The following is a 27958-nucleotide window of genomic DNA, read 5'->3' as shown; positions in this document are numbered from 1 at the left end:
GTGTATGTAGGAAAAACAATAAAATAATTTATTTGATTCATTTGCATTTCTTACAGAACTACATTAACTGCAAACATTTCCACAAATAAATAAAACCCTTCAAAATAAATACCAGCCACACGATCAGCAGTTTTTCAGCACACCTATAGAATTATCTCTCCGTTAGTACCAATGGATCATTTTATGCATTTTTATACATTAAAGTCACAAAACAAAAACAAACCCGCCCCAACGAGCTCGACAAGGAGAAGCAGAGCCTCCCATAGACAATTGCAAAATGATTTGTTCCCATTGTAGCACAAAAAAAGCATTACAACACCCAACCTGCACCCAAAGAACCCCTCTTTGTCTCCCACTTCCAGTCCAACTACAATACAGTATCAATGCTGCTGAAGCACCAGGCCTTGTGTCTCTACATAGGGTGCTGCTGTGGAATCATTAAACTAACTAACTAACTAACTACAGTACAGCATTTCCTCTATGAAATCGAAACAAGTTCATTTTTTTAATTTAAAGCTACAGTGTGGGACTTTCACGTAATACTGATTAAACATTAAGCATTTCTGCATTCCTGGTGTGGTTGGGTCACACATTGTACCATATGTTAGATTCAATAAAGGAAAAAGGATTACACAACAGTCTGAACTACAGTGTTTGAATACATTCTGCAAACATGAGAAACAAGAGGAACAAGTCGAAATGTCTATAAGAACCTTGTTTGAGGCAGAAAGGGAAAATGTTGCATAATACTGAAAAAGAACATTCAAAACCTTGAACTACACAAACTAATCATCTACATCAGTACCTCAATAGTGTCTTTTTTTGTTTAAACATGTCGAAAATAGTAAAAATGCTTTTTAGAGATGCGGTAGATCAAAATAAATTCCAACTTCCAATTATGTTTTTTCTCAAACACCTGATAAATCATCCGATTATCTATGTAACAACTGTTACTGTGATCAGAGATCAAAACTATTTTAAAAAAATAAGGCATTCATTTATTTGTTTAAATATCTGGATGTGTGTGTGTTCACAGTTGCCCACAGCTTTCTAAAGGTGAATAAAAAAACAACAAAGATGTATCATAGATCTATTATAGATAGCTGAAAGTAATACCCTTCAAAATAGAAGGTACAGAAGCCCCCCCTCCCCCACTCTATTTACCACAGAGTCATTATTTAATCCCTGGGAGGCAGCAGGCAGGATCGACTGGGGTTGTTGTTGTGCCGTTAGCTCTGAGGTCACAGTCGGAGTGAAGACTTCAAGCGGAGCATCCAGGTCTGTGTCACACCTTCATTCACCGTCCAAGTCCAGCTTAAGCAGAGTTTCCTGGCAGCAGAGCAATCACGGCTTAGTTGACATACAGCAGGTTGTAAACCAACATGAAGGACCTCAGTTAACCTGCATTTACACAAGAATCTACCACGCTGCTTTTTGGGAACTGACAATAAACATGTTATTACAAAAATGTCTTATAAGTGAAATCCAATCGATACTACTGTTGAGGTGAAACAGTATTGTGTTGAGTGTGGAAACATTCATGACAAAACACAAGGTTCACACCAGTAGTGAGTTTTTGGTCTTAATTTTGCAGATCATAGAGCTGGAATAAAGCCAGAAATCAGACTTGCACAACCTTGGTTACTGACAATAATATGAAATGTCACAACTTTCCAAGAACTTTGGATGAGTTTACCTAATTTTATGACTTTAATGAGCTTAATGTGCCTTTTGATCCTTTCTGACTCCCACAGCCAGCAGCTTTACTAAAGACATTGGCTGCACTGACACAATGACGCTGCTGCGTCATATTACTGACAATAAGAACTGCATGTTCCACTCACCCATATTATAAAAAAAGCTTCGCCAGAGTTAAAAGGCAAATTTAGCAATCAAACAGCCCAAGATAGTACAAGATGATATTTTTTGTGCTGGACAATGAGAGTCATGTCAGTCATGTTGACCAAGTAAAATATAGGGGGCTTTTAAAGCCAGAAGTAAATATAAGACTGAGACATCGATTGTGTTATGTGACCTGGGTAAGCCATATCCACCACAACGTAAACAGCTTCCAAAATAGCCATGAAGCCATAAAGCAACACCTCTGTAAAACACACATAAATATCGAATGTGTACACATGCAGCTGAGTGAATGCTATCTCCTCTCTGAAAGTGAATGATCTTTTTGTGTGTGTGTGTAAACTTCTCTTGCCTTGACCAGGCATGTGTTCGACCCCTGGATGATGATGAGAGGATCCTGGGACTCTTTGAGGGAGAGGCTCTGCACAGTGAGAGACCTGGAAGGCCTGAACTCCTCCACTCTCCACCACCACAGAAACATTCCTGCCAGCAGAATACTGAGGAACACTGCAAGACACAATTTTAATAGAACATGAGACACAAAAGACATACAGTAAATATAAAGCACAGCTTTGTAGTGTTTTTTTAAGCCTCAAACACACCCTTTTGTCTGTGGACAGGCTTGGTAAAATAGCTTTTATAACAAGTGTGTATTTAAAACACTCTTAAAGTTGGCATGACAAACGGCTTTTGTGAACCTGTGTAAGTCCACTTTTTAAAGACTGGAACAATGATACGTTTTGACACACTGTAGATGTGAGTCAAGGTGACTTCCTGGGTTTTGATAAACACACACACTCACACATAAAGAATGAACAATGGCCCATTTCAGTGTATTCACAGTGTGGCACCGTGACTAGGCTGGTATGACATGCTGGAAAGGAACAAGGAAACTGTAACCCGAGGGTTACAGAGGGATATTTATCTTGTTAAGTCAATGTTTGATAATCCTTCACATCTACTGAGCAGATGAAAAGCTCAGATGTCCGACGTTTTATTGTGTTTATATTTGAACATGTGCTCTAGTTCAGTAAAGGCTTTTAGAAGTGGTGCGGTGTGGGTGTTCTTCCTTACTGATAAGAGAGAGGATGCCAGCAAACATAGGATCGGACATGGCGGACGCAGAGACTGTGTGGGCAATGGTGGGAACTTGTTGCGATTTGTTTTGTCCTCCTTCTTGAGAAATGCAGCTGAAGTCCAGACCTCCAGACAGCAAGCTGACAATGCACTCATGATGACACACTGTCCCCGGATGTCCGCACGCAGATGACCCTAAGAGGCGGTCAAGTTAAGAGGAATCGGTGACTGGGCCAAAACTTTTCAAAAGAAAGCCACCTTGACCTGGTCTTACCATTTGGCTGAAGGACAGGGTGGAGGATGAGCACACTGCCCGGTGAGGTGATGTTAGACAGCAGCACTTGAAGGTTTTGGCCATTGTGCTTGTTTGCACGGCAGATGGAGTGTGTAACTTCTTCACTCCAGTATACAAACCCCTGTGGCACAATGGGCAAAGTAAGAAGTTACTGACAAAAGATATGCATATTAATACTACAGCAAAATCATGACATCCCTTCACCTCCATCATAGGGTTTAGTGTTCCTTAGCGACCACTTTAACCAAACTATCAATCATGTGTGGCCGTTTCTTTCAACGTCTTCTTCACAACGTAACAAACAGCACAAAGGGGCTTTCCTGTCTTTTTTGCAGTAAACTGGTAAAGCTTCTTTTCCTCCTGCACATGTTAATGGCACTTTGGCAGATTATTTTTAATTTACCAGAGAGGCTTCATAAAAATTGGGGAGCTGTATTTAAAAAATAATAAACAATAAATACAGGCAATAAATGACTGGATTTAGACTGAGACCGCTGTACCTCAAACACAGACAGCCCGAATGCGCGGTCCAGGTAGCCGTTAGACTCCACCACTATTTTACGGTGACGACCTTCTAGGTCTACTCTGGAGATGCTTCTTAATTCCTGGTCAAGCCAGTAGAGCAGCTGTCGAGGCATATCTAGGGTGAAACAGAAAAGGTCAGGAAAATTATCCAATACTGTCATATTGAACCTGACGGATTAGCAGTTTATTTGAAGGCCAAATTAGAATCCATTTTTCACAGGTGTTTTTTTAACCTGCTGCCCGTCTGCAGTTTGTTTCAGCTCACATGGACAAACGAGGCGGCCACTGGGAAAAATGAATTATGAACCAAACCAGTGAATTCAAAAAGTTAACGTCAGACATCTGTGAGCTCGACACAAAGTGGGTCATGCAGCAAGACAACAACAACCACACAGGTGTGGTAGAAGAACAAAGTTAATGTTCTGAAAAGGTCAGGTCAACGCTGTGACCTTATTCAAACCGAAACTTTGCGAAACTTAGCCCCTGAAACAAGCACTTCCTGTGAGGAAACGCCTCAGATTATAGCTGAAGAATGACAGAAGAGTCACATGTTTGTAATATGGGCTCTCTTTGTCTACTTTCAAAACATCTGTTGACATATTCTGTCACAATTATACAAAGCTTCATGCAGCGCTATAAATACAAACACTATGTTGACTAAAAAGGAAGGAGGCTGGAAATAAGTCTAAATGCATAGAAGAAGGTCAAAGCAGTGTATGTTTGAGACATACCCAGAGAGAGGGCAACAGGGCGATGTATTGATGAAGTGACCAGAGCCTTCCTGTCCCGGCCGTCCAAGCTGGCCCTCTCGATTTTTGGGGCGTTACCGCACTGCGCCCAGAAGATCAGCCTGAGAAAATACAAAGTTTTTCTTCATGCTCTAATTTCTTACGCCTGCTGTCAATAGGACATTTTTCAACAAAAATCAGAAGTTTATTCATTCTGTTTTTCCCTCTATGTTGGTCAATAAATCATAACTGCATTGGAGTTGACACAAAAATGGCAGATAGAACTTGAATTAAATCTGCAGTTCTTTGAGCCTCATCATTGTCTGATAAGAAAATCACACACTATCCTGCTGCTTTTTTCTCATTGTACGTTCTAGTTGTCGCCCCTCCCTGGACAAACACATGAATCTTGTGTAAGTGATGTTTGCTTGATCTTTTATTTAAAAACTGTGACACAACAATAAAACCTCACTGTCGACTGTCTTGTTAGTTGACTAATGACGCTGCCATCTAAGAAAACCAAACAATACAAGGTTTGGCTCACAGTCCTTACCCCTGGAGAGGATCCACGGCCACTGCAGTGGGTTTGTCTAGCCCTGTGATCAGCTGATGCTGAGCTGAACCGTCCCCGAGGGCCACGCTAACAGAGCCTGTCTGTGTACTGGTCCAGTAGAGAAGCTGGTGGATCCAGTCCACAGCTAGGCCTGACACTGCACCTTTAGTTTTCAGCACAAGCACAACTTCCTGTGACTTTCCATTTATGGAGATCCTGAGAAAGATGGAGAGGACACATACACTGTGTGAGCAAAAGTAAATGGACACTGAGCAAGGTGTTGGTAGGTAAATCTTAATGCTGCAGTCTTTACTTCTGTGGTCATTTAGAGCCACATTAGCTGTAAAGGTAGGATAGATAAAGAGCAAAGGGACCCTTCCATCAAGATGAGTATTTAAAAAGCCTTTTTTCACATTAGCATAAAAACCTTTAGTCAACATATTCTTCAAAAATAAGTGTTGCGTTTGTATGTAAAGTTAGCTAATTGCCACACAGCAATGCAGATAAGGACACACAGTATCAGTTCCTCTCTCCTTTCCCGGCCAACACACAGATGTTAGACATACAGACGCTCTTATTTTTATACGAAGCACAGAGTCCGCATAACTTGTGAAAAAGTTTACACACAGTAGTCATCTAGCCGCTGTGCCTACAGCAGCTGCTGGGTCAGAGGCGCCTGCCTCACCACAAATGTGTTAAAAAAAACTTGGGAAATTTTAGCTCACTTAATGTGGAAATGACTTTCAGAAGACTTTAGGTGTCACAGCAGCTTTGAATTACAACATGACAAAGGAAGACTGCCAAAAATGCAGATATACAAACCCAAATTTATTTAGGAAAATTCAATTGAATTTTCTCATATAGTGCTTTTTACAATCAGAATTGTCTCAAGAAACCCAGAGCCTGAACCCCCTTAAGAGCAACAGTGGAAGGAAAAACTCCCTTTTAACAGAAAGAAACCTTGAGCAGGACACAGCTTATCACCCGTTCTCCTTCCTGTGTGTTGTTCCTAAGATATGCATGTTAGCTGAACAACAGCTGAAATCCCTGAAGGGATGTTTGGCCTATTTTTGCTGTCAGTAACTTAAGTAAAAATAAATGGTGGAAAATCCTGTGATTGTGCTTTCCACTGCAATTACCATGGTAACATCCCTTCAGCATGCTTACCTGTATATGGCACCTGCTCGTCCCGGTGCGGCCCAGTACAGTGACCCGTTAGAAGCCACGCCTGTTATTGCCCCCAGACCTGGTAAGTGTGGGGCCAGTTTATTTTCTTCATTACCAGTAACGCTCCTCCACTGTACTCCCTTAGAAGAGGAGAAAACCAGCTGGGCCTTGTCACCTGGATGGACACACAACAGACCAGAACCACTAAATTAACTACTGACCATTACCATGGTAACAGTGTGTGTGAACACGCTGCTCACCTTTGGCCTCGCACACTCGGGCTGCTAGGTTCATGTGGTATCCCTCCTGGCAGACACAGGTGAGGCTGCCATTTATGTGAAGGCACAACTGGTCGCACACGTCATCCTCCAGGCACATGTCGACCTCTATTATGCAAACAACAAGAGTTTCAAGGACTGTGATATAAATACCTGGAAGTGTTGCTCCTACCAGATACCAAAAAGTCAACACTTCCAAACTGTGACTTTCGTGTCAGTCTCAGAACTGTGTTGCCCACAAGAGGAAGCATCTCAGCTCCCACTCACCCTCACACTGGCTGTCCTCCACCAGTCTCATGTTGTCAGGGCACATGCAGAGGAAGCCCTTCGGCTGGTCCTTACAAGTATGAGAACAGCCGCCATTGTTGACTAGACACTCGTTCTGATCTGCAAAATAGAACATTGAGATTCTGGTCTGAATGGACCGTAGCCTCCTTCCTGCCTGAGGGGAGTGGCTCAAAGAGTACATGTCCAGGATGAGAAGGGTCAGCTATGACAGCATTTCTGGAGGAAAATGTCATGTTTCACGAGTGTCCTACTTTGAGTGGGGTCACTATGAACATGTGGTTAAAACAGGACAGGAGGATGTATAGTAACAGAAGGCATTAAAAGTAGTCTAGAAGAAATAAAAAACTACACTTTGATTCTTTTTTAATTCTAAACTACATCAAATACTAAAAAGATGTATTGAGAATTAAAATGCTCCTTTTGAGCACCACCAGGTGCTGAGAAAGACTGTATGCGGTATAACACTGCCCTCTGGTGGATGATCAGTAAAACAAAGAACTGTTTCATGAGTGGCTAAAAACTTTCTAAAAACTGACCATTCAAAATTGTGTTGAAAATAAGATGTCACATGACAAATTGCAGTGATCCAAATCATCGTGTTTATGGCACTTCATGTGAATTTAGCACACAATGTTTAACATAAAGAGCAAACTAATAGATAGATAACAAATCACTTTTTGGTTTCAGCAGTATTACATCACTCACCACAGTTGTCCTCGTCGCTGCCATCAGAGCAGTCGGGCATGTCATCACACCTCCACGCCTGCCGGATGCACTGCGCGTCCCCGCACTGAAACTCTGACACGGCACACGTGGAGGCGGTCTGTGGACCCACTTGGGCTGAACCACAGAACTCCCAGGTCTCATCGCGCTGGTCTCTGCAGTCGGTCTGTCTGTCACAGAGCTTGTTTCCAGGCAGGCAGGCGTCTGACGGCCCGCAGGAGAAGAACCCTGCGGTGCAGTTATGGCAGGACGCCTCGTCGGTGCCATCCCCACAGTCGTCCACACCGTTGCACAGAGAATGTGTTGATATGCATAGATGGCTGCGGCAGGAAAATTCATCTTTCTTGCATCGAACATGACCTGTGAGGAACCAGAGGTACAAAGTTACAAAGTTACAGCAACGATCAGGTGCCTTCACTGAATTCTTCTCCTTCACAGACACATGCTAAATATCATAACTATACCATCACAAGTCATAAGTCATCATTTCTGGCTGTGACGTCCTGACGAACACTGAATCTTATCTTTTTACTGATGAGACTGAAACTGCGACTACCTCTGTGGAAAAAAACTATCCAGCTAAATCCTGCTGCAGATGTCTACCATCCATTTAGTTCACATACAACTGCAACAGCTGTATGTGACATAACAGACCTTCAGCTGGACAAACTAAAGGAGGGAATAACATCACTGCTTCTTTGCTGTTTTCCTCCACAGACACTGACTCAGCCTGCTCTGACTTGTTCTTCCTTTTCCTGGCTGGGAGTCAAACCAGCGTGCTTCAGGTCTAAAGTCTTACGTCTCTGACCTCTAAGCAGCAACACTGCTGTTATTCATACCTTCACTCACAACAGCAAAGTTTATGTTTGACGCCTAAAATCACATTCTGTTCACCCAGGAGTTCTTTGAGTTCTTTTTCCTCTGTTTATGCTGAATGGACAAATCCCTCTGGAATTCAATATCAAACTCTCACAACCTCAGCAGGATTAGCAAACAGTAAATCTGAGATGGCATATTCCCACAGAGGGAAATGAGATTATCTGTCCTGCACAGAAAGCTTAAAACGGAACAACCTGAAAGTTGGAGTCAAGTTTGAAGACAACAAAATGATGGCTTTAAGAAGCATTTTGGATTTCTAAGAGTCCAAAGGTAGATCAGACCTCAGTATAGAGTGTATAATACAGTCAATTCAATGGCAGCAATGTTAAAATGAGAGAAGAAAAGCACCTTTGATTGGGACAGTTGCCTCACAGTCTGGACTCTAAACTGTGTGTGTTCATGTGGTACGTTGTTGATATTCGTGAGATGTTTTAGACTTCCTGTTACTGCAGTATGTTTTACTGGAGGATTTTATTTCCCTCAGCTGTTCTTCACAGCAGGCAGTACCTGAATCTTTGTTAGAGCTGACCAATCAGAGCAGACCAACTGCTAACTGTTCACTGAGGACTGTGGTGTCATTTTTTTAATTTGGTTTTATTTTTCAGATTGTATTTGTGCATGTTATTATATTACTTTATGGTTCTTACAAAGTAACTTTATGGTTCATTGCCTTTGTGTTGCCAAAAACAATGTTTATGAAACTCAATGGGTGCGTGCAGGTGTGTGTGTGTGGTCAACACTGTACTCACTACAGTGGTGTTCATCTGATCCGTCCCTGCAGTCCGTGTGTCCATCACACACCTTCAGCTTTGAGATGCATGAGCCATCGCTGCAAGTGAACTCCAGATGTTGGCGGCAGGCAGGCAAAGAGTGGCGCTCAGCTCCTGGAACACACGGAAGAAGGTTTTAAGGTTCATCTGCTAAGACAACAGGGGAATCACTGGGATTTACTAAGTCATTAATTAGAAACAGGTTTCCCTGTACAATAAAGTTCTTACTGTGCCCACAAGTGCCAACACTGAATGCCATTAAAGGATTAAGGTATAATAAAAATAAGCAACGAAGAAGAGCGTGCAAAAAGAAAACATAAAAATATAAACATATAAACTGTGAATAAGTAAAGTCAAGTAGAGAATAGAATAGAAAATACTTTATTTATCGCAAGCTGGGAAATTTCGCTATGGCAACAGCAAAATACAGGCACTTAAGCATACTAAAAATATACCTCTAACGGTAAAAATTAGACAAAGAGACATACATGTGCATGTGTGCTACATCAGCTGATTGTGCAAATTCATCAGAGGATGAATAGTTGTGCATAATCTGTCTTTTAGTAATTCATCCTATTTCTTACGTTGTGACTGGGTTGTGTACAAATGTGCTTCCTTTCAGAAATGTCAGTATAAATTTGCAGTCTCAAATACCAAAATGTCCTAATTACTAAAGGCCATTTAGCCTCAGAGTATTCTCTATTATTATGACAAAGGCGTCACAATACACCGTAAAATGTAGCATATGTGATCATCTATCCACGTCTATTGAGAGTTTTTCCGTTCACATATAAAAGGCATCCTGCGCTAGGTTCAGTGTGTCATAACGTGTCTTCCTGTGCCGTGTTAACATCACTAAAACAATGAAAACGTCACGACTCATGAACTAAGTTCATTGCAGTTTGCACAGCAAACAGACTCCATTCAAAGTGACAGACAGTCACGCGCTCGGCTGGAAACTTCGCGCCCGCTCCGTTTTTATTCAAAACACCAGCGGACACACAAACATGTTGACTTCACACACATGCAGGAAAGCACATCTGCCACGTCTTACCGCAGAGTGGAATGCAGAGAAGAGGAGCGATGCGCAGAAATAAACCTCCAAGGTGTCCCATGCTTCATGTGTCCTCCGCTTCAACGAGGCGCTGCGGCGCGGAAATATGACGTAACAGCGGCTTCTGTCAAACGGCAGGTGTGTGAGTGAAAGGTGTCGCCACAACACGACGCCACAATAAGCAATAATCAGTTATATCCATGTATGTGTATTTATTTTTTGTGTTTCGTTTACATGCTTTATTGTTATCTTAAAATGCTTAATGATTATATCAACCTGCTCATATTTTCTTTTGGAGATCAATCTTTGGACATCAGTTTAAACCCTGGCTACAGGCCCTGGTTGAATTTGATCGTAATTACAGCCAGTGTGATCTGTGTAGGAATAACCAATCAGGCACTCTGTTGAGGCCTTAATCACTTTTTGACAGGTGGAAATTCAAGTTGTTTGGAGACACAATTAACTGCTGCTGACCTCGACTAGGGATGTTGTTGGATAGTGGAGGGAATACTTTAAGGATCTCCTCAATCCTACCAAGATGTCTTCCATTGAGGAAGCAGAGGATGGGGTGGACTCATTTATCACCCGGGCTGAAGTTGCAGTGGTAGTTTAAACGCTCCCAGGTGGCAAGACGCCGAGGGTGGATGAAATCTGCCCCAAGTATCTTAAGTCTCTGGATGACACACCACTGCAACATTGCGTGGCAATCGGGGGCAGTGCCACTAGACTGGCAGACCGGAGTGGTGGTCCCTGTTTTTAAATGGATGACAGGATCTTTTCCTTTGCAACAAACCATGATTCCACTTCCATGTGAGAAATATAAACTGCTGGATCAAAGAAATGTATAACATATTTTATTCACACTTTCTATTGTACAACATACACCAACTGCTTGCTGTGGTCGGGGTTCGTCAGCAGGTTTAACTGGAGAAGTGATGTTGAAGCTGAAGAGCTTTGTCCTGCTGCTCAAAGGTACGGCTGGTCTGTAGACAGTTGTGGCTCTTTGTATACAGCACCTGGTGTCACTGGAAGCTTTGGGGCCTCAGCAACTTGACTACATGAAATTCAAAAGACTTTGTTAAAACAACCAAATATGAAAATATGTTTTTTTTAGATAAAAATGCATTGATTATTTCATTTACCTGCCCGCAGTCAGGGCCTTCTGTGAAGACATCACAATGGTGGCAGGTACCGACTCTCTGCGTCCATCTCTGGTGTAATAGTAGTTTTCAGCATACTTGTGGCTTGGGCCTACAGGAAGTTTGGGTGGAGGCTGTGTCCTTTTGAAAAAGCATCATAAACACTCAAAAAGTCTGAAAACACAAGGGGTCCGGGCTATATCAGGCTGACTAACCAGGATGCCATGACACAATGCCGGAGTTTGTGGTGTACAAGTTGCAAAGGTAAATATATATACCTACGTAAACAACTAGCTAACACAAACTAGTTTGTTTGTTATTGTTATGATGTCATTTGCACTTGTAGCATTCTCACTTTGTTTCAGTACAGAAATGTGAAGCTAGCATCTCAGTACTCTTACCTCTTTGCAATCTCTTCATATCGCAGCTGCAGTTTGGCTTGCAGGTCGTGCTGAAATAAAACACCCCGAAAGTCAATATTCAATGTCTACAAACCGCAAAATGTACAAAAACACTATGTATCTCCTCCACGTTTCGTTTACAGTGTGAAACATTAGCTCACAACACTGCTGCTACCTTGACGAGCTATCTCGTTGAGCAGCGAGCTAGCACTGCTTATTTCTGACCCTTAAACGAGTCCTGTTGTAAAACTACAAATACCCTGACAATACGTTATACACACTGTATACCGTGGCTTCATTTTAAAGTCCGTTTATGAGTTAGTTATTTACCCCCGACAAGAAATTTCGCAGCCTCTGAATGATTTTAGTAGCAGTCGCCATGTTGTCTGTTGTGAAGGGCACAGACAGCTCTTCCTCTGTAGTTACCGGGATTCTCAGCGCCACACTGACACCTAGCGGACAGGAAGGAAAACAGCAACATTGCACCATATTACATAGAATGTAACATTTTCATACACCATCCATGAACATATGCAGCTGGCTCTAATTATAACATATAGGTAATATTTGGTACAATATGGTTACTGGTGCAATTTGTATAACTTGTATTTCACCACAATAATATATTAAAAAATAGTTCTGTGAATACCTTCCTCCAAACTTCGCTTGCATCTTTTCTTTACACAGTATGCACCCACCATCTTTGTTTTCCAACTCTCTAGCTGTGAAAGTGTAAATTCTGCACGAATCCCACAAAAACTATCAATCCAACTAAAGAAGAGTCAAAGAGAAATACAAAGTTTATTTGTTGCACAAGAAAACACAGTACAGGGCGACAACGCCAGTATACCATGCAGTCAAGTATTACAGCTGTGTGCTTGTCTCATGCAGCATGCACTGAACAGAAGAGTCCACAGGAGAACACATGCACATGTACAACAGTTTGACCAGCCAAGTTTGTTTTTTGAGAGTGACATCAGCTGAACTTGTATCTGCTCACCTCCAGTGGCTTGAGCTCACTCTACACTGACATGACACCTTCAGCTGGAGATGAGCAGTGTGTTTACATTCACATAAGAAATCCCGTCCTTATCATTTAACAGACTACATTTGCAGACCCCCAGAGTAGTGATATTTTTGACTCCCTTCGCTCTGTAAAAATTCTCCCATACAAACGTGTGAAAAAAAGTGTATATTCCATGATAACGCAGGTCTCCCTTCATCCCCCATTTAATCCTTCTAAATATACCGCTCATGTGCATGTAAACACAGAAAATGCTTCTCAGTTAATGCCAGGTTACTCTTCAAAAACAGCTTCGAACAAAAACAGATATGCAACGTCTGAATGTTTTCTTTCATGGTATCAAAGAGGATAGTTTCACCATATACAGCCACAGGATATAAAATGTAAGGTTTGTACAGTACATAGCATGTTTGCTCATTGTAAACAATTCTGTCAGCCTACAAAAAGAAAAAAAAGAGGAGCTGTTCAGTGATTTGTCCGTAAGTTTCACTAACACACTAACAACAGCATCCTGTTTAGGTTGTCATCACGACATTTAAGGAGGAAGAGTGGGTTTTTAAGGAACACATCAACAATTCTGATACATTATAAACAGAAGACTGAGAGGAAAGTCAGCAAGAGCCACTGACAGATAAGACAATATCCCTCCACAACTCCAGTTTGCTTTGTAGTGGAAAAATGTTGTACATCCAACATTGTGTGAATATAAAACTCACCCTCATATCAGAATCCCTCGTGCCACAAATTGTCGTAATTGTGCATGTCATGTCCTTCAACACATTGAATAATAAGCAGCCTTGTTACCAAAATATACATCAAATTTTGTACAATACAAAGACAAAGAAACTACATTTGTTCAAAGAAGCCCTGGGTTTGAATTCACTGGAAATGTGTCCCTCTGTTTTCAGTTTACATTTCACATTCAGTTACAAAATTGACGTCAAAATACATTAGTGCACTTTACCCTCCGATGTAAACATCACTACACAGTAAATATAACAGAAAACAGGCCCTTCAGGCATGATGTCTCAGTAAAAAAGACAAATAATACGTTTTCTGGGGGGAGGGGGAACACGCGATTCAACAAAATGTGTTGTCAAAGCTTAGTAATAAATTTACCTTTGTGAACAAGTGAACAGAAAATCCGAGCTCTGAAGGGCTCGGATTGGCTGAGTGGAGCAAGTCCACACTTGCATCAGCTGCACCAGTGTTTAAATCTGATCTCGAAAAGTAAGTGTGCAATGACCAAACCTTCAAACTCAACTTCATTTCTCATAAGGTGTTGGTTAAAATAAAAAGATAAATGACACGTATACTGATATGTGTTCAAAGATATGGCTTAGAGGACTCTGATATCATGGCACATTAAACTTTGTTGAGACAAATGTATTAAGCCTTCATAGCTGATTGTACCTTTAAGCATGGGTGTGATTTGCATCACCCTGCATCGACTGCTTCAACGTGCAAGCAACCAATGAAAAGTGCTGCCCCTAACACGTGACCACTATGTTGGGCTTTTTTTTTTCCGGAAAATCTTTGCACATTTTGATCCTGTTTGTCATGAATGGCACATGAGATGATGTAGACAGCTGCTGTAAAGATACTGAACTACAACTTTTGTCTCACACAGTAGACAACACTAACATGGCCTCAGCAGCACATTTCACCATGGTACTTGGTTGGGCTGTAGGTGAGTTATGTTGTGCAGTTGCACTTTACCTTTAAATTATGAGTTATTCATAACACAGTAATAACAGGATCATACAATGAATAATTCCAAACTAAGGTGCTATAATGGTCCAGTGGAAAAGTTGTGACCAGGAAATCACACAGGGATAAACATGACCAACAAGTTTTTTTTCTTGTCTGCACATCTGACCAGTTTATGATTCATAACACTGGTGACAAGTAGTTTTCCTGCTGTGTATATTCATACTGTAGATAGACATTCCAGAGTCCAGCTAATGAGTGATCAGAGAATGATGCATCAGTCATGTTTGTCACAGTGTGAATCGCAGGTCATTCCTTAGTTTATTATTTAGGGGGGAAAAAAACTAAAATGATTTTCATCCATTTTGGTCCCACAACAGTTTAGCATCTGCTTCGCTGTACCGCAGCAATTTGTTTAAAAATAGACATTTTTAGAAAATAATCCATTCAAAACACATAAAACCACATTTTATGGATACAAAAATGTTGAACCTTGGCTATTCAACCATTGAGAACTTCCCTCTTTCCCTGTTACGAACGTATGATTCTTTACAAATGTAATAAATAAGACCAGAGTCTGCAATGCCTGAAGGCAAATATATACAATACAAAATTCAAGTAAAAAAAATCCCACTCTTCCAGCCAGACAAGTTTGTAAATGAATTTACAACTTGCAGTTCGTCTGGGTCGGACAGGAAACAACACATGTGCAGTTCATGTCACCACTGACAGAAAAGATATAAGCAATTAAAATGAGTACAGCAGTAAGCATGAGTCATTTTCTCAAAGGCCCTTTTTGGGGCATTTCCTCTCTGCACTCAGGTTTCTCTGATGCTGGTGCAGGACCAGAGGAAGTGGTTTCTGCCTCACTGCAGCTGCTGTCAGCAAGAGGATGTCCTGTTTGCTGCTGCTGAATTGAAGTGATGCTCACCTCCAGCTCAGGCCTATCAGTGGATTCCTCTCCATCTGAGCATGGCTCCCACTCATCCTGCTCCTCACTTTCTGTTGAGCCCTGCACGGCGATTTGGGGCACCAATGTAAACCTCCTCACCACCGGGACTTCCAGCTCCACCTCCTGGCTGCTCTGGGGTCGAGTGGCCATCCAGGCTATCCTGTGCTGCTGCTGACACTGTGTTTGGGCTCCTGGGGCTGCGGTGGTCACTGTGGTGCCATTTTTCTCCTCTGGCTCATCAAAGCTCACCTCCTGCACTGCCTCTTGCTTCTTAAAGGAGTCTCGCCGCTCTGATAGGTTGAGCTTCCGCATCACAACTAGCTGCTCTGACCGTTCTATCCTTTGACTGCTTATGTAGCACCCCAGTCTGGTGTGGTCAGCCCCAATGTAGGAGCACCCAAAAGCCCCCTCTACCTCGGAGTCACCCAGCAGGTCACCTTCACAGTAAAAGGGCACTTCCAGTGTGTGTCTGCGGGGAGCGTATGACTTCTTGTCAACATGATAAACTCCAGACAGCTTCTCAGCTGACTGCACCCTCTTGAGCAGTGGAGACCGGGGTGGTTCAGCACTGCGGGGCCGAACAACATGTCTAACAATGGTGGGTGGTGACAGGGTTTTGCCATGGAAGGTGTGAAGAGTTTTGGCAAAGCCTGGAAGTGGGGACGGTGAGCGCTCCCCACTGCCTGGCTGCCAGGCTGGGGAAAGAGGCTGGTTAGAAGATGAGGAGGAGTTGCAGGCCAACGGGGATGGAGGGATGTTACTGGTCGACTTCCGACGGCCAACCTTGGTGTAGCGTTGCGTGCTGAGTTTGGATCCCAGGCCATGGAGCGAGCTGGGCCGGATGTGTGCAGCAGGGGAGCTAGGAGAGCTGGAGCAAGGAGATGTGCTCTGAGGAGAGCAAGGAGTGTTGTCTGGAAAGCAGAAAGTTTGTTTCAAATTATACACGCTGCTGCCATTATCAAGGTCGTCTTACTTTTTTTTTTTTGCAAGAAATGAAACTCACCACAGCCCTGATGGTCAGGTGCAGGGCTCCGACAGGGTGTGGAAGGACCAGGGGAGAGGCTGTGTGTCGGGGAGCCTGGAAGACTCTCACTGGAGGAAACTGAGTGATGGAGGCCTGAGGAGAAGCTGCGACTGCTGTGCATCACTGTACTCTGCTTGGATAACTTCTTTAAGATACTCCGTCGCCTATGATGAGAAGATAGCAAAATGTATGTGGTTTCATTGTGCAAAGGCACAGTTCAAAGTATTCTACATAGCAGTCTGCGTCACAGCATGTACTTTCAGTTACACATGGATTATGGCCTTTGTTTTCAGTAGTGACTTAACTACCACGGTGTAACACTAGAGGGAGACAGAGGACTGACTAGCAGCTACTAGCCTCACAATGTAAACAAATAATGATGAGCAACTCTGCAGAGCAGCAGCCCCAGCAAGGAAGCAACCTCACCTGTCGTAATTATCTCTCCTCTTGCTCTTCTTGCTGCGACGTGCCATCTTGCCTTTGTGTTTGGTTTTTCGAGCTGGGCCAACTTTGATTGACGTGTTCTCCAGTGCTATGGTCTGCAGAGCCACCTTGCTGCCACTCTGAACAGATAAAAAAAAAAAGCAATTTAAAAATGAATTTCACACTGACTGAGGAGCGACCACATCAGCCTGTGTGAGCGGTCATACCTTCAGTAGCAGTTCTATCATCTCTGGGTGGACCAGGCCTTGGACAGACTCTCCGTTCACGTGGGTGATGAGGTCTCCAGTGCAGAGACCTGCCTGGTGAGCTGGGCTGCCCTCCTCCACACTCTGATAACAGTGAGGAGAGGAGTTTCATTTCAGCATTACATAACCTTCTTTTTATATCATTCTTCTCTGGTTTGGGATTACTAAAATAAAGCTCATAACTTGGACAAGATATTTGAAACACAACTTCAAGTTTACAGTTACACCCACCGACACCATATGATGCACAGTGTACACATCACTGTCACCCATGTAGACCCGGATGGCCTGCAGGGTGAAGCCGTACTTCTTCCCTGAGGTGTGGATGACGATTGGTGGCCTGAGGCTGCCGGGGCTGAAGAACAGATCTCGGTTAGGGGACGAGTCACGAGATGAGGGGTTGGAAGAAAGTGAACGTGGCGAAATGGGACTGGGCTGGAGGCCACTGGGAGAGTCATCTGAAACACATGTATGGTTTTTGTTACTTATTAAACAGTTTTAGTTATAATTCCAACTTATGATTACAAACACCAACTCCTGATTGTAAGTCTACTGGACTGATGTGCTGGTAACAATAAATGTCCATACCTGTAGTAATGATGAGAGACAATGCAGAGACAGAGGCTGACTTTGGAACCTTTCCTCCACAGGGAAGCCTCTGCCTGTCTGGTGTTTCCAGCTGGTTACCGAAGCGCCGAGGGCCTGCTGGGTCCTTAGGGGATGAGTGTTTAGCCCCAGTGCTGTTGCTCCGAATTCTGATTCTCCGAAGGTTTGACACCACCACCTCAGCTGCAGATAGGACAGTTTAAAGTTGCACAATATGAATATACCCACTGTTACTGCCTCTGGTAGTAATGTGTGCATCTTCATCATCTGTAGAAATGTGTCACAGGTCTGAATTTACCTTCATCATCAGTGGAGAGGGCAAAACGTGGCATTGTCTCCAGACTGTGAGTGCTGGTCATCACTAGAGGACTGGTGCTTCTCTCTGACTGGGAGGAGCTGGAGGAGGCCCTAGGCCGAAGGCTACGAACAGAGGGGTAAATTAGTTTATTTTTTTTAACACAAGAGCTCCATTTTCCATATGCCAACAAACGGCTACCTGGCCATGCGTCCAGAATTTCTGGGCTCAACATTCCTTTCTGCTGGGCTCGAGGAGGGGCCTTGTCCTCCTGTATCTGTGCGGTCCTCCTTGTCCTCACTGTGACTGCGGTCTGATGAGAAGCTCAAGTTGGAAGGTGTTGCCAGATGTTCTGTGCTGCTGTAAACCTGGAAGGAAAAACAGGTAAGTGTGGGTCTGATCTGATGCTCGGTTTTCTCTATGGCTTATGCTAACAGACCATATTAAGTCGTTACCTTACTGAAGCGATGTGACCAGGAAGCAAACTGTCTAATTTCTAGGGAAGACTCTTCATCATTGGTTTCTTCGTCCTCATCAGATGCCAAATGATGGTAGCGTTCTGACCGAGCTGAACACAGAAAGAGAAAAACATTCAGATATAATGATGTACAAAAAAAAATGAAACTGAACACAGTTTTAACCACAACCTACTGTCAAAATAGCTGGTGTCATCCTCCGCCTCCAGCTGAGGGATGAACTCTGCTTTCTGTCGGAGAAGTCCATTCCAGTCTAAACCCAGGAAGAAAGGATGCTGCTTCACCTCTGAGGCTCCACCTATAAATGCAGTTTTAAAGAAAATTCGATTTGCATGTCACATACATATACATATACACATACATTCTTTACTTTCAAGTTAAAACTTCCATTAACTATATTTACAGCACCTGTTCCAATTCGGTCTAAAGGGTTCTGCCTCAGCAGACGAGTAATCAGGTCCTGTGCATCAGTAGGTAGGGCATCGTCTCCTTCTGGCCAAATTATTTCATCTTAAAAGAAAAAAATCCCATAAATACAGGATGATCACAACTATACACTAACTACTTCTCATGGTTTCCTTCTCAGTGGAAGACTTACCACTAACAACTTGTCCAAAAAGCTCTTCAGGGGTGTCTCCAAAAAATGGAACACAGCCAACCAGAAACTCATAAAGAATGACCCCCATTGCCCACCAGTCCACTGGCTTCCCATAGCCCTGCCTAAGGATCACCTCTGGAGCAATGTACTCTGGAGTGCCACATACCTGCAAGGGTTAAAATGTCAGCCTGACTGGAATAAACAGGATATCCTATAATGTTCCACTACTTCTCCTAGTGCTAATTTTAACTACATGCCTATCTGAGGCAGTCGCACCTGTTTGTCAACAAATTCTCTTGTGTCTTTCTCAATGTGACCTTCGTACAGGTTGGTGGTCATGTTCATCAGTCCAATTTTAGACAGGCCAAAATCTGTCAGCTTGATGTGACCCATGGAGGTTATCAGCAAACTGTCAAGTGGCAAAAGACAAAAAAAGATTATACTTTTGATTGATAGAATGAACCTAATCATAGACAAGGCAATTTCAACATTTATGATGCTGAATTTACTGAATGATAAAAAAAACAACAACACCAGACTATTCTTCCAAAGCATGCCGGTTTACACACAATGGTAGTCTTGTGCAAAAATGTCCAACAGCAGTAAAATGGGTGTGTTATGGTCTCACTTGTCAGGTTTGAGATCGCGGTGTACAATGCCATAGTTGTGAAGGTACTCCAGAGCCAGGACAGTTTCAGCAAAGTACATCCTTGTCATTTCTACAGGCAGCGGGCCCATGTTCTTCAACAAGTTTGCACAATCTCCACCTAAACAAAGCAGAAAGAAAGCACAGATTTACCTTACTGGTCTGAGTGTCCAGGCAACACCAACTATGTATGTGTAATCTGTGAGAAAAAAAGCTTTTGTTTACCTTCTACATACTCCATGACCATGCAAAGATGACGCCGTGTCTCAAAAGAGCAGAACATGGAGACAACAAAAGGGTTCTCAGCAAAGGTTAGGATGTCCCGCTCCACGAATGCCTGCTGAATCTGATTCCTTAGCACCAGGTTCTGACGATTTATCTTTTTCATGGCAAATCGCTGACGAGTCTCCTTGTGACGGACCAGATACACGGCCCTGTTGAACATCACGCAACCTACATTAGACCTACCATCTTTAAACCTAATAGTAAAAAGTTTCCTTCAAAAAAATCTCTACACAAACAAATCTAGAAAACATTTAAGATAAAGCAACAAAAGCTGAAAGAGACAGTACTTCTTACCCATAAGCTCCGTTACTAATAAGTTTGATGGTCTCAAAATCGCTTTCCAGTGGTTTTCTTCGAGTTGGAGTCAGCGTCTGTGGAGCCTTGTTCTGTATAGATAAGACAGAAACATGTAAAATAAATCTCCCTAGAGGCAAATAAAATCCTGTGCATTATCTACAGTATTAAGGTAAAAAGCACTGAATAGACAAGGTTTGTATTTGCATACGTTTGAATTTAACTGAGTTAACCCAACTTTTCTGCTAAATTTGCAGCTGCACCCAAAACATTTATAAGACAGGCCTATAACCCAGCATCAATCATTGCGTGCAATGGGAATAGTAATATTATTAATATTTATAGTGAATGTTTACCTCCACGTTAGGTTCTGGTTCCACCGAAACTGTAGGACTGGTATCATACTGTTCCAGCTGTACCATATCTAGAAACAACAGAAGGAGACTGTTTAATATAACATGAAACAAACTATAACACTTCTCCTGTGAACTCCATGGTCCACCTGAACCATGTCAGGTGTCGTAAACGATCAGATATATAAGCTGACAGTAAAACTATTATGAAATTCAAAGCAACCTTAAACTGACTTAACCTGAATTCCAAGCTGCACTGCAGCTGTTAAAAAAAACACATTTCTTTTGAAGTCGTCTGCTCCTGGTTGTCTCTTAATTTAGATACTAGCAAGAAAAAAAAATGCTAATTTATGCAGCAAGGCAGACAAAAATCTCATCAGATAATTAAGTATGAATTATCTACTACGTATTGTTGTTGACAGTTTGATCCTAATTAGACTAATGAACAAATTAATTAGAAAAGATTTCCCCATACCAACACATTTGTCTGCATTCTTCATACATGGCATTAACCTGAACTTGCTACCTTATAGTGTGAAAGAGCTACAGGAATGATTAGAATGCTAATTTATGCAGAATTATAATCAGATCATGCACTCTATATGGAGTATGTGAGGTGTAAGTACAAAGAGAATCTATGAGTGGAGGAGTCAGAGTTGGTATAATATGGGACAAGACATGTTGAGTCACACTTCTCATCTCAGAGGTATTATTGCCATGTTATGGCAGTAAGAATGCACATCGAGGGACTTGCAAGTAGCATATACTGCATATTATGTGTGAATTGCTTTACCTTCCAACAGGTCCCGCGTCAGGCCGAGCTGGCTGATGATGTAGCGCGGGATGTCCGTCTTAATTCCCTGGCCGACTTTGGCATGACCCTCTGCTGCTTCAAGTAGGTGATAAAACTCTTCCGGGTCAAACTCCTGTTAACAGCATCCAAGTGTGATTAATGTGTGTGAAGCCAATTATCCTGCCAGATACACTCAAAGCAGGAAGCATTAAAATCAAGTGTGCAATCTGTATAAATAAGCCAACTCAGCGGAAGTGTGGGTTTGAAAACAATCAGCCTCTGAACTAAGAGGCTCTGGTCTACTACTTGTAGTTTCCCTGGATAACCAACAGTAATCCTAAACAAACCAGGATTACTAAAATTTAATTTAACAAACATGACATATGTATGCTTATGTCAGATGTACTTATAATTACTGATATGAAGATACTTATACTGATACTTTGCTCTAGGATCATCAGTTTCCCATTTTGGTGACATAACCATATTCTAGGAGCAAATACAGGTCATCTCATTTACCCTACTTTAAAAGTGAACTGACTGCTACCCCATTTTCAATCAAAGTAATCTCATTTTCCATTAGGGAGAGATTTTCTTCCCGTGCAGCTTACCAGACATTCAAGGAGGCGAGCCGGCCGAGAGATTATGATGAGGATCTTCCTAACCAGCTGGGTGATGACAGTTACCTCCTCGCTTTCAGAGCGCTCGTAGGCCTTGAAAATAGTGAGGGAGAGCAGAGGTGTTGGGTTTATTTATGCATTACAGCCTAGAAACAAGCTTGTCCTAAAATAGACATTCAAATCACCTTAAACTATCTGAAAATAAAACTCACAAAGAAAGAGGAAATGGTGCAATTTTCCTCTCTTTGAATTAATAGTTCAAGCAGGAAAAGAAATGTATAGAAATCAATTCTACATAATGTCTTATTTTAAGAAAGCATTGAAGTATATGTCACAAATATGATATAATGAAATGCGATATAAACAAAACTAATGATTCACAAATAGGCTACTTGCTGCCCACAAATGTTTTATTTTAATTTCAGAAAATAAATATATATCATTAAGGATTAGTCGTGTCAAAAGAAAAAAAAATGATGAAAAGTTGAGAACAAAATCTGCCTGACAGAATTACATGAGGGATGACATCAATAAACCAAGAGGAACCATGAGAATAATCACAGGGTGGGCGGGGGGAGTCTTAATGAGTCATCTACGATCAGTCTTCTGGACGACCAGAGTAACAGTCTGTACTAGGCTGTACAATCCTTTTAAGTCAGAGGCATGTAGAGCCTGTATCATGATCTTGCCATCCATCCTTTAATATGATTTCCCCAGGGCACCCTGTGGTTGAGATCATGATTGTCTGCAAGCTGGTTTATGTGGATTATATGTAGTGTCACCCTGTACTTACGTCAGACTAAAAATCCAATGTGAACATCAATTTGGAAGTATAAGAAGTAAGACAGTGAATAACACAGGTTGTATTATAAAGTCACATGGGCAATTTAACAACAGCCATGTGCTTTACAATGGGAAAGTCCTCACATGCAAGTCAGATGGGAGAATTTGTTTAAGTACTTCATTACCCAGAATTTGTTCTTCACTGTCAATGTTTTTGTCGTGAAGCTTCTTTGGATGGCAGGTTTAGTCAGTAGTGCAAAAGATATGCCTTTTCCTTTTTTTATGCAATATAACAAAATCACTTTCCATACAGCATCAAGTGTTTCTAAAACAGTATGTATGCTGCACATTTAGCACAAGCATAAACCACAAGTATATACATTGGAGTTTTTTTTTTTAACTGAAACTGTTGCACTTTTAAAAAGTTGCCTTGGCACTCAATTCAAGTCGTGTGCATGACAGCATTTGTTCCACTGCATGGGAACAGACTTATCAGTTCAGCTGGAGGTACAGCAAGTTGGCCATGCCTTCTGTCTGACAGCATGCAGAGAAACAGGGGAAGAGGTTGCTATAGAAACTAATATTTTATCACAACACACATAAGACCTGTGACAAAAGTACCTCTCACAAGCAAGAGAGAATTTCCACTACCAGACCTATTGTGCGTGCCCGTGGCCATCAGACACTTGTTGAGTGACGAGCCTGATTGTACATTTCACCCCGGTTCAATTAATCCACTTTATAAAACTTCATCATGACCAGTTGAAGAGTTTAGCATCGGCTTACAGTCCAGTGCTTAAAACTCCAGTCCAGACTGAGGATGTTTATTGTATAGTAATGAAAATATGTAACCATCATAATATGCCTGCAGGTGCCACATCAGCCATATTTTCTCTCACCTCATGAAACAGCTTTTCCAGCTTTTCCTGCAGCTCAGCAAAGTAGCGGGAAGTAACCAGACCTTTCTGAGACTTATCCAGACAGTCTCTGACCAGCTCCACCAACTGGTGCTGGATGAAGCCCAGTACCCCGTCAGGCAGCGGGAGGGAGCTGTCTGGAGAATAGTGGGTGACTATCTCTAACAAGCGTTCCTCCATCTGGGCTGTGGCCTGCAGGGAGGACGAGCACACAGACACACACGGTTAGAAACATTCCAAAGGGCTGTTTTTATGATTTTTTAACTCTGTGTGGCTGAATGTTCCTAATATTTCTGTGGGTGTATTCATATGGTTCTTGATCATTACCAGTGATTCAACAACTATTTTGCCACCTGTTGAGAATTTTAAAAGCTTAGACACATTTTCTGCAATACAAATGTCAAAAATGCATTCAAAAGACACCAGACTGCTTTTATTTTTCAGGTAGATAGACTGTTGCTCACGTGTCTGTGTACATGTGAGCAACATTATGCAAATACTAAATGATATATGTTACATACCTTTGGAAAACGCTCTCTGTAAACGTGGTTCATCATGACTATCTCATTATCGAAGGAGACACTTGAACGCCCAGGGCTACAGTAACACAAAAGCAAATTAGTTTTTTGATTGATCATCATGACAACATTTGTCAATACAGAATCTCTACACTGAGACACTACACAAGGATGGGGTATAAAAGTAGTTATGTCACAGTTATCCAGAAACCACCAGCAGTCAATTCAGTTCAGCCCAACCACACAAACAACTCTCAACCCAGAGATTTTGTGTGAGTGAAAGATTATTTTTTGAGGTCAAAATATTTACTATTTTTCATCTTGACCTCCCTAAAGCAATATTGTGATCCAGGATTAAATTCAGTTCAGTTTTCAGATAAAGCTACCATCAAGGTGGATTTTACTGTGAGGTTTTGATGTTTCTCTTTACCGACAGCAGCGGTTTCTTCTGGCCAAGCTGTGTGAATCATCAGCATCAATCAATTAGTCATTTACTGCAACAATCTTTCAGTATTTAGGCCAATGAGACAGGCATATTTTTATAGAAAAATCTTGCTTGATGAAGCTTCAAATAAAACAGATGGAGGGAAAACCTATCACATGCAAACAGACTCCCTAAGCCATTTTTTTGTCATGAAAGACGCCTCTGTTATTCTGGATGGCTGCTGCCCAGCACACATTGCTGCAGCTCACCGTGCCTCTCTGCATCAGGCATAAAACAACCCACCCTCACTCCAGTTCAGCAGCTAGATCCCTGAGGCACTCTGTTAGCTAGCACGCCCACACACAGCACACCATGGTGCCAGAACACAGAGCACTCAGGCATCGCACAAACAGCACAGAGCAGAGCCAACAGACAAAAGTTGTCAAAAATCACACAGCTCTGCAGGCAGATATTCACCCGCCTGCTGGCCAACAGGCATGTGGAATCAATCAGAGGCACCTGAGGCACCAAATGCTGCATTTTCTTGTGAATTTGTCTGGGTCACACTGGTGTAAAGATGTCTTGACATCTGACAGTCCACCAATATGCAACAATAAAAACAACATCATGCACAGTGCACAACATCCAATCACTGTCCAAAGTTAATCTGAAACGTTGTTTACAAAGTGGACGATAATCTCTGGGGAAGGATTACTGTGCCAAATCTGTATAGAATATTAATTTTAAAATAATGAGGAACAAAGAATCAATATCAAACAAACGTTTAAATGTTCAGACTAGTCTGAACATCTAGGTGGTAAAACAAGGGCAACATACTTGTAATGCAAGACTCTTTCTAATTTAAGTGAAATGAAGATAAGTTACCTGAGGCTGCGGGACCGAGGTCGTATGACAGGCGAGGGGCGTCCATCCTCATCTGTCATGCTGTCTGTGCTGCGGAAGTGTTTGAAGAGGAAGTGCAGTTCATCTTGTGTTGGCTGGTAGGGAAGCTGATGAAGACGCTCCTGGGATGATGAAGAGGACTACAGACAAACATACAAACACAGGTTTGATTAAATTATTCATTTCACATTTATTTGATAGTCATTAATCCTCTCTCTCTTTAGCTGACCTCCAGTTGACACAGACTGGAACATGCTAATAATGACAACTGTTCTTTTTTTGTTTTTGTTTTTTTGTTTTTAAATGGTGCCCCAACTTAAATTTTTCTCAAAGATATTAAATGTGGAAGAGCCAATAAAAATGTCTGGTTTGACTCAAACATAAGACAAAAAAACTGGCAGACAACACAATCCAACGTCTCACTGCAACCCTCCAAAAGACAAAAAGAGTGACGGCTTCCCAAACTTACCACATGTTACCATGTGAACGATTAGTGAGACACAGATTTAAAAGGTGCTGCAGGCTGCATTTTGTTTTTGTCAAAGTCAAGATCACAGTTCCATTCTCAAGAGGACATTACTACCTGTCATTTTTCAAGTCTTTTATAGTGTTCAAAAAAGGTAAAAAAGGTTCCAAAAGGTTCTGGTTTCTGTCCCAATCCTGTACCTTGCTTTTTAGCCCAATTTTCTATTATTTTTACAAACAACACACATGATAATTTGTTGGATTTGCTACACTGCCAAAACTTTTAGTTTTATTAAAACTGGCTATTTAAACAAACAATTCTACAAACTGCGTGTGGGATTTTAGTGTGCCTCCCTTAAAATAAACATGTGAACTATGGTTGGTATGGTCTCTTTAATTTTGTGGCCCAAGTGATGTGAATAGAAGAGGGCCAGAGGGACAGCATCTGTGAAGTCTCTTTCTAATGCCCTGCTATAAAGAATGCTGTGAGGGCCACTGAAGAGCCCTTTTGTCCCCACTGACCTCTGGGTCTGTGCCTGGGACTACCCAATAAACTTCCTTATAATAGCTCCACATGGCAGACTTTCACCACAGACTTGGCACCGTCACTAGTCATTTAAAGGCTGGTTGTCTGTGTCATTCTGTACATTATTAGATGTTTGATACAGAAATCTGATATGAAAAATCATTCTTCCTTAAATCTTCCCCCTAAATCCCCCTAAAAAAAACTATTCCATTGTTAAAAAGACAAATGTGTGATGTTTTGTGAAAGGCTGTCATAAAATGTATTTGATAACTGAACTGACTTCACTTCTTAACATGCATACAGACTGTGTGTGTTACTTCTAGCTCCACAGACTGGGAGGATGACTCATTGAAGGAGACGATGGAGGAAAACAATTAGCAGTTTGTCATCTTGAGCTTGGCATTCGCTGTTCCTTATTGCATAAACGAATGTGCTATTTGGGCTGAGAGGAGTGTTAGAACTGCCTGGCCATCATGTATTGACTGGGAAGTACAGTGGTATGTTTTGTGGTGACTTACCGAGACAGTGGAGCTCGGTGGATTGGTTCCATAGCCAGACGAGGGCAGGGAGGCCAGAGACCATCGCCGGCCCTCAGCTCTGAACGAAAAACGGACATGCATGTTACATAAGCCTCAGTAGTATAGGCATTAGTTAGCATTTCATATGTGAAACTCCTTACATAACAGACGACGGAGGAGTCCTGTGACTACAAGAGCATGAAATTAATGTCTTTTTTTCCAAATCATACATAATAGGGTTCTCTTTCTCATCACTTGATGAGAAGAGCAGCTCTCTGTATTTTGCCAAATGCAATGCTTTAGCCATATAACAAGATATTTATTCCCTGGGTGGAACATTTTGTGAAAAACAAACATCAAACACAAATGGCAAAAGATGTGGGGCAAGAAGAACAGAAGCTACCTGTCAGCCCGAGCCAAGTGACTGAGATCACGACAGCGACAGAGAGAAAGAGAAAAGCAAAGAGAGTTTCAGTGTGTATTTAGGAGTCTTGCGCAAGTGATTCTGTGACCTCTGGCATTCAACTGAGGGGATTAGTACTGACAATGTTGCCTTGGTTGCCAGTTTTCATTTGTCCAGGTAGCAAACTAAATTAATAGGAGGGTATGTTTTACATAACAGAAAGAACAGAAATCATCTCCTGACTTAAGCGTTGGGAGGTTAGACTTTGAAACAGCAAAAAAATAAAAATATTAGTGGCAAAAAATGTTGGTTTATACAAACAAATACCTATGACATTTTTACACAGGCTGAATGAAATTCATTTAACTGAATTTGCAAGCTTTGAGACCAACTAAAAAT

General features: G+C 41.9%; 3 protein-coding genes across 7 annotated transcripts in view; all 3 read right to left on the bottom strand.

The window, feature by feature from the left end:
• Window positions 1–7: 7 nt before the first annotated feature.
• Window positions 8–10291, bottom strand: LOC114434109 (low-density lipoprotein receptor-related protein 8-like). 2 transcript variants are annotated; one of them, XM_028403063.1, is made up of 13 exons: window positions 10198–10291; window positions 9123–9257; window positions 7477–7854; window positions 6751–6870; window positions 6466–6591; window positions 6206–6380; window positions 5039–5254; window positions 4489–4607; window positions 3733–3872; window positions 3212–3353; window positions 2935–3132; window positions 2213–2367; window positions 8–1329 (listed from the first exon to the last, which is right to left on the bottom strand). In XM_028403063.1, the coding sequence occupies exons 1-13, from the start codon at window positions 10256–10258 to the stop codon at window positions 1294–1296; spliced, it is 2001 nt and encodes a 666-aa protein (XP_028258864.1). In that variant the 5' UTR covers window positions 10259–10291; the 3' UTR covers window positions 8–1293. The 2 variants fall into 2 exon arrangements, with proteins under 2 accessions (XP_028258864.1, XP_028258863.1); XM_028403062.1 differs by having other exon boundaries at window positions 8–2367.
• mast3b (microtubule associated serine/threonine kinase 3b) overlaps window positions 8052–27958 on the bottom strand; it is a 33012-nt gene continuing 13105 nt past the window's right edge. For 3 of the 4 annotated variants that reach the window (XM_028403058.1, XM_028403061.1, XM_028403059.1), the window contains 23 exons: window positions 27157–27235; window positions 25630–25787; window positions 24324–24399; window positions 23785–23994; window positions 22094–22195; window positions 21483–21615; window positions 20693–20760; window positions 20337–20428; window positions 19983–20191; window positions 19740–19878; window positions 19388–19520; window positions 19112–19277; window positions 18922–19023; window positions 18689–18811; window positions 18493–18605; window positions 18239–18405; window positions 18041–18162; window positions 17725–17925; window positions 17368–17594; window positions 17098–17220; window positions 16874–17010; window positions 16427–16611; window positions 12520–16334 (listed from right to left, as the gene is read on the bottom strand). In XM_028403058.1, coding sequence (XP_028258859.1) covers window positions 15247–16334; window positions 16427–16611; window positions 16874–17010; window positions 17098–17220; window positions 17368–17594; window positions 17725–17925; window positions 18041–18162; window positions 18239–18405; window positions 18493–18605; window positions 18689–18811; window positions 18922–19023; window positions 19112–19277; window positions 19388–19520; window positions 19740–19878; window positions 19983–20191; window positions 20337–20428; window positions 20693–20760; window positions 21483–21615; window positions 22094–22195; window positions 23785–23994; window positions 24324–24399; window positions 25630–25787; window positions 27157–27235 — 4153 coding nt within the window. In that variant the 3' untranslated portion in view covers window positions 12520–15246. Of the gene's footprint in view, window positions 8066–12519; window positions 16335–16426; window positions 16612–16873; window positions 17011–17097; window positions 17221–17367; window positions 17595–17724; window positions 17926–18040; window positions 18163–18238; window positions 18406–18492; window positions 18606–18688; window positions 18812–18921; window positions 19024–19111; window positions 19278–19387; window positions 19521–19739; window positions 19879–19982; window positions 20192–20336; window positions 20429–20692; window positions 20761–21482; window positions 21616–22093; window positions 22196–23784; window positions 23995–24323; window positions 24400–25629; window positions 25788–27156; window positions 27236–27958 lie in introns of those variants that run through there. The other variant, XR_003670469.1, reaches the window with a different exon arrangement.
• ndufa7 (NADH:ubiquinone oxidoreductase subunit A7) lies at window positions 11036–12166 on the bottom strand. The gene is made up of 4 exons (XM_028403064.1): window positions 12068–12166; window positions 11738–11787; window positions 11340–11477; window positions 11036–11251 (listed from the first exon to the last, which is right to left on the bottom strand). Exons 1-4 carry the CDS (start codon window positions 12116–12118, stop codon window positions 11164–11166), a joined length of 327 nt encoding a protein of 108 aa, XP_028258865.1. The 5' UTR covers window positions 12119–12166; the 3' UTR covers window positions 11036–11163.

The sequence above is a fragment of the Parambassis ranga genome, chromosome 4 (genome assembly GCF_900634625.1).
Source record: "Parambassis ranga chromosome 4, fParRan2.1, whole genome shotgun sequence".
NCBI lineage: Eukaryota > Metazoa > Chordata > Actinopteri > Ambassidae > Parambassis > Parambassis ranga.
Note: the sequence above shows the minus strand (reverse complement) of the source record. Positions and strands in the feature narration are given on the sequence as shown.

Bases quoted from the DNA above. Each gene is read 5' to 3' on its own strand.
- ndufa7 (XM_028403064.1), bottom strand. From the start codon at position 12,118: ATGGCGACTGCTACTAAAATCATTCAGAGGCTGCGAAATTTCTTGTCG. The intron at 11,788-12,067 runs GTAAATAACTAA...GTTTTATTTCAG, and splicing joins TGCGAAATTTCTTGTCGGGG to CACGACCTGCAAGCCAAACT. The intron at 11,252-11,339 runs GTAAATGAAATA...AATTTCATGTAG, and splicing joins AAGGCCCTGACTGCGGGCAG to TCAAGTTGCTGAGGCCCCAA.
- LOC114434109 (XM_028403062.1), bottom strand. From the start codon at position 10,258: ATGGGACACCTTGGAGGTTTATTTCTGCGCATCGCTCCTCTTCTCTGC. The intron at 3,873-4,488 runs GTATGTCTCAAA...GTTTCACCCTAG, and splicing joins CCCTGTTGCCCTCTCTCTGG to ATATGCCTCGACAGCTGCTC. The intron at 2,368-2,934 runs GTAAGGAAGAAC...TGTGTCTTGCAG, and splicing joins TGGCATCCTCTCTCTTATCA to TGTTCCTCAGTATTCTGCTG.